At 35.9% G+C, this 5,168-nt stretch overlaps 1 protein-coding gene across 1 annotated transcript; it reads right to left on the bottom strand.

Annotated features, from left to right (window-relative positions):
- Window positions 1–1,308: 1,308 nt before the first annotated feature.
- LOC147847194 (14-3-3 protein 7-like) lies at window positions 1,309–4,630 on the bottom strand. The gene is made up of 7 exons (XM_087339461.1): window positions 4,490–4,630; window positions 3,362–3,668; window positions 3,180–3,267; window positions 2,308–2,417; window positions 2,048–2,196; window positions 1,662–1,705; window positions 1,309–1,566 (listed from the first exon to the last, which is right to left on the bottom strand). Exons 1-7 carry the CDS (start codon window positions 4,560–4,562, stop codon window positions 1,564–1,566), a joined length of 774 nt encoding a protein of 257 aa, XP_087195587.1. The 5' UTR covers window positions 4,563–4,630; the 3' UTR covers window positions 1,309–1,563.
- Between the last annotated feature and the right edge of the window lie 538 nt (window positions 4,631–5,168).

Raw genomic sequence — 5,168 nt, 5'->3', positions numbered from 1 at the left:
AACCATGTGACACTAAACTTAGAACATGGTGCATATCATTCGATGGCCTCGATTCTTTTATTGTCGGCGAAACTTGAAGGCACAATTTGTCTATCTGAGCCACACACGTGTCGAAAACAAATGTTTCTTTTGCATGCCACGTATTAGAGATGAGGCATGCTAGATTACAAATGTCTCAATAAATTTCATGCATACATACACATATATATAGTTTGTTACTTTGTGGACTCTTCCTTTTGGCTCCTTTGTTTTGTTTTGTTATATTCTTTGTGTTATTTTGAAGTGGGGTTTTAAGGATGGGAACATCAAGAGGGTAAATTTGTCAAACCACTCCTAGAAGGTCAAAGGGAGGTTGAGGATGACCTTGACAATGAGTACATGAATATCATGTTCAAACAAGACAAACAAGACAATTGTGGCTACAAGTTGTGACAAACTTCCAAATTCACTACTCTAATCAACATTGAAAGGATGAGAAAATGAGAGGATCTCGACCACTAAAGCTTCAAGCCTGAGCCTGAGTCTAAGATTACGGCCAAGAAAGACCCATGTACCAACAGTTTTATAAATAATTATGAAGAGGAAATTTCATCAATGGCTCTTTCTTTAAAACCAAAGGAGAACACAGACATGAACATAAACAACATTGAATGCACATCGAGTATAAAAACATGTTATTAATGTATATACAGTGTACACATCATCTTTATCAGTTTTACAAGCTCAAATTTATGCAATAAGAGAGTTATTTTAAGTTTGGTGACAAATCTGATAGAGACACAAATAACATATTTAAACATGAATGAAGAATATTTTACTTCATTTAACCCAAATTCCCCAAATTCCAATTAGTGGAAAACGGCTAGGTAAATATTTGCTGCTATGGCATAAATTTGGGCTATCAGTAAATGTTATTCAAGATAATACTCATTCGAAACCAAATTATTTCAATAGCTGACTAATCCTGATAAGATAGTTCATTTCTCCACAAAAACAAAGCCTAATCATCATCGATATAGGTAAAACATAATAGGCAACTAGAAGATCTAAGGATAGAGCCACTTTATTATTCTATTTATCTATGACATATCCTACTGCATGAACCCTCATACAGTTCACAAACCTCAGCTCAAATGGGTATGCATGGTTGAATAGTTAAGGGGCTTTCAACTGGGCAAGTTCAGACCTACAACCCAAGGGGATACGGATCATCAAAATCCTAGGCAAGTTCAGATCCAATATCTCAAGACATATGGATATATTGCCAAAAAATTCCATTCACAACGGAAGCAAGATAAAATAGAGAGATGCACAACGAACAAAAACTTTGATTGCTTGGTAACAGTTGCAGATACAAAACTGCCAAAGTCAAGATGAAAAGCTCTCTAGAGTATGCACCTATGGTATGCGAGAGAATTTGGATCAGCAATAATAAACAACAAAATCTTCATGAATTATTGAAGAGGTTGCTGCATAGGATATAATAACTTTGTACTTCAGCAATTCATAATGAGACTTCTTTTGTTGCATGATGTATGCTGATCCAGCTCAAATCAGCTCTCATTACTGCAAGGCAAATTTAACCATGATTTATACAAATGAGTGAATGATTTCTATAATCTAGGTAATACTTAGTTATACAGGTGTACTAGCTAGCTCACCTCTTTGTCCTCTTCAATATTCCCTCCTTTTGGTTGTTCATCCCCTGCATGTTAAACAATCAAGTTCATTTACTATGTTATGTTATCATGTAAATTCAGATAAATAAGAATAGATGTTATTCTATCAGATGAAAACATGAAAGAAAAATGTCATGTCATAAAGGAGGAACTAAGTGAGCTTCAAGTTTATGCTGGAAAATCGAAAAACTTAGGATTAGGAGCATGTTAAATAATCAAGTTCTTTTACTACAAATGCATAGAAACTGTTATCGTTGCCATGTAAATTCAGATATATAAGCATGTATGTCATTCTATCAATTGAACGTGAAGGAAGACTTTGAGGAAAGCTGTTATGATGGAGCAGTACCACCACAATGAATTATTACCTCCATCATCTGGCAAATCAGACGTCCATAGTGTCAGGTTATCTCTGAGCAGTTGCATGATCAGAGTGCTATCCTTGTATGAATCCTCACTCAAAGAATCAAGCTCAGCAATGGCCTCATCAAAAGCTTGTTTAGCTAAATGACATGCCCTAATGGAAAAATAGTGCATTTGGAGAGAAAACTTAGTAACATATCATAAACTGCTGATACATAAAATATGAAACCATATTATCCAAGACAGAATTTTCAAAAGTACGTACTGTTCAGGTGAGTTCATAATTTCATAGTAAAATACTGAGAGGTTAAGAGCCAAGCCAAGACGTATGGGATGCGTTGGAGGCAAATCCGTTGTAGCAGTAGTCAAGGCAGTCTGCAGAATCCATGAACCATAACAATCCGTGAGATTGAAGAGTACGATGACAAATTAACACTATAAAAAAAATCATAAGATGTTTTCTCTGGACTCAGATCAAACTCTTTTTTAAATCACAAAAGAAAACACAGCTACACATCAGAATATTTCATATAAACAAAAATATCATATTCCACAATCTTATTAGAATAACTACCACAGTTAGCACAATGAGCACACAGAAAGCCTAACCTACATCAAAATCCCTTTAGTTTTATCGTATGCAGATCTTCAAAACATTTATGAATACATATATAGACTCATATGAGAGAGGACACTCAGTGACAGTAAAAATAATCCATTTGGTCTAGAAGAAAATATTTCTATCATGTCTAAACTCATCGTATAACTAGACAAGCAGCTTTTGCACTGTGCGACAGACTTCACCAACTTTGATAGACTAGTCTGAAAATTAGTTAGTCATTGTTTGCATCTGACATATTAAACCTTGGCAAGAAAGATCAATCCAAACAAATTTCAGATCAGAAATAACATGAATGCTTCTGTAAGCTTCAGAATACAGCTTCTGTCTGGAAAATTTAAATACAGATATAGTCACATGCCGGAAACCTAAGCAACTCATATCCACATAAACAGATAAATTTAGTTTCATATAATATAAACACTATACTTTTGAAGGGTCCATAATTATGCATATATCTTGATAAAATTACAAACTAACATTATGCAGAGCTCCAAAGCTATGGGAAAGGTTTATACTTGGTATGATGCTTGTGAATGATCAGCAGCTTCCTTTCTTTCTTGACCAGTCTTGAACTCTGCGAGATATCTGAAATAGTCTCCCTTCCTGTATCATAAACATAAACGTAAACAATCAACACATAGATACGCAATTAAAAACACACATATATATATAGATTCAAATATATTTGGGAGGGTACATCTTATGGTAGAAGACAGCAAACTCTCCAGTACTTGAAGATGGGATCAAATGCTCATCAATAGTAGTTAAGATATCATTGCAAATACTAGTAAGTTCTTCCTCTACTTTGCTGCGGTAATCCTTGATCCGTTTAACATTTGTTTCATTTCCCTTGCTCTCTTCTTTCTGCTCAATGGATGATAAGATGCGCCATGCGGCTCTTCGCGCACCAATGACATTTTTGTAGCCAACCGAGAGGAGATTTCTCTCGTCTACAGTAAGCTCTACATCTAGCTTCGCAACCTTCTTCATGAAGTCCACCATTTCTACATATAAAAGGAGACGCATGTGAATATCATCCGAAAACCGAATAAAGCAAAGCATGTGCATTCAAATGAACAAACAAAATTATTGAGGTTAAAAAGAAGTGCAACACTGAATGACTCGATTTGACCATCACAGAGAGCGAAAGCAAAAAGCCACTCGATTTGACTATTTTCAGTGGCTTTTTGCTTTCGCTCTCTGTGATGGTCAAATCGAGTCATTCAGTGTTGCACAATAGAATGGCTACTACAAGACAAGATTTGGACTTCAAAAGAAGGGAGAGAGGGATAGAAATAGAAATATGTTATCGTCAACATCACGACCTGAAGTCCACTATCTCTACATCGACTGTTGCAAAACATGACACTGACGCAAATCAATGCAAGTGAACAAATCAAGATCAAAATGGCAGTGCAGGGAATGTGGTTAAAAGAGGACGCATTGTTTAGCCGGACAAATCAAAGCTGCCAAAAAGACAGATTTTTTGCCATCACAGCTAAAAATGGGAAGAGAGAGAGAGTGGCAAACAAATCATATTTGTAGACGAAAATGAAAGCACCATAGTATTACACGACACATAACGAAATTTCATAGAGATGCAATGAGAAAGAAATATAGAGAGAGGGGATGTGGAGATTAAGAGACAAAATAAGACATAGCGTTCGCTGGTGGTAAAGAAAAAATACAGATAAAGATGAAATGAAAGAAAAAGAAAAAAGGAACGATGCACATAGTCAGCATTATCAATCTTTAGAGAAAGGATGCAAAACAGAAAGAGACGAACGGATGGACGGACGGACAAACAGAGAGAGAAGGTACCAACCATCATAACGTTCGGCCTGCTCTGCTACTTTGGCCATGTAGACATTGCTCTCGCGTTCCTTCTCGATGGTCATGGCGATGGGAGGAGGAGGAGGAAAAGGCGTTAGGGTATCTGTCTGTGTGTGTGGGGAGAAGGGAGCGCAGACTGAGTGAATGGAGCAGGAGACGGCGATGAAGAAGAAGAAGAAGAAGAAGAAGAAGAAGCAGAGAATTAGGGCTGAAAAAGTCCCTCGCGATAATGCAACTCTACAAAGACAAGACACACTCCATTTCTTTTGTCTGAACGAATGTATGTATGTATGTATGTATGTATGTATGTATGTATGCCCATGCATCTATGACTACATATATGTATGTAATGTATGTGTATATGTGTATGTATATGTATGTGTATGTATATGTATATGTATGTATGTATGTATGCATCTATGACTATGTGTAATGTATGTGTATATGTATGTATGTATATATGTATGCCCATGCATCTATGACTATTGTAATGTATGTGTGTATGTATACAATATATGTATGTGTATGTGTATGTGTATGTATGCATGTATGTATGTATGTATGCCCATGTATGTATGTATGTATGTATGTATGTATGTATGTATGTATGTATGTATGTATGTATGCATGCATGTATGTATGTGTGTATGTATGTATGTGTATTGTAACGT

The sequence above is a fragment of the Azolla caroliniana genome, unplaced genomic scaffold (genome assembly GCF_043228905.1).
Source record: "Azolla caroliniana isolate FFs.n. ecotype wild unplaced genomic scaffold, voAzoCaro1.0.p SCAF_1375, whole genome shotgun sequence".
Taxonomy (NCBI): Eukaryota; Viridiplantae; Streptophyta; class Polypodiopsida; order Salviniales; family Salviniaceae; genus Azolla; species Azolla caroliniana.
The sequence above is the reverse complement of the archived record's forward strand: the minus strand, read 5'-3'. Positions and strand labels throughout refer to the sequence as shown.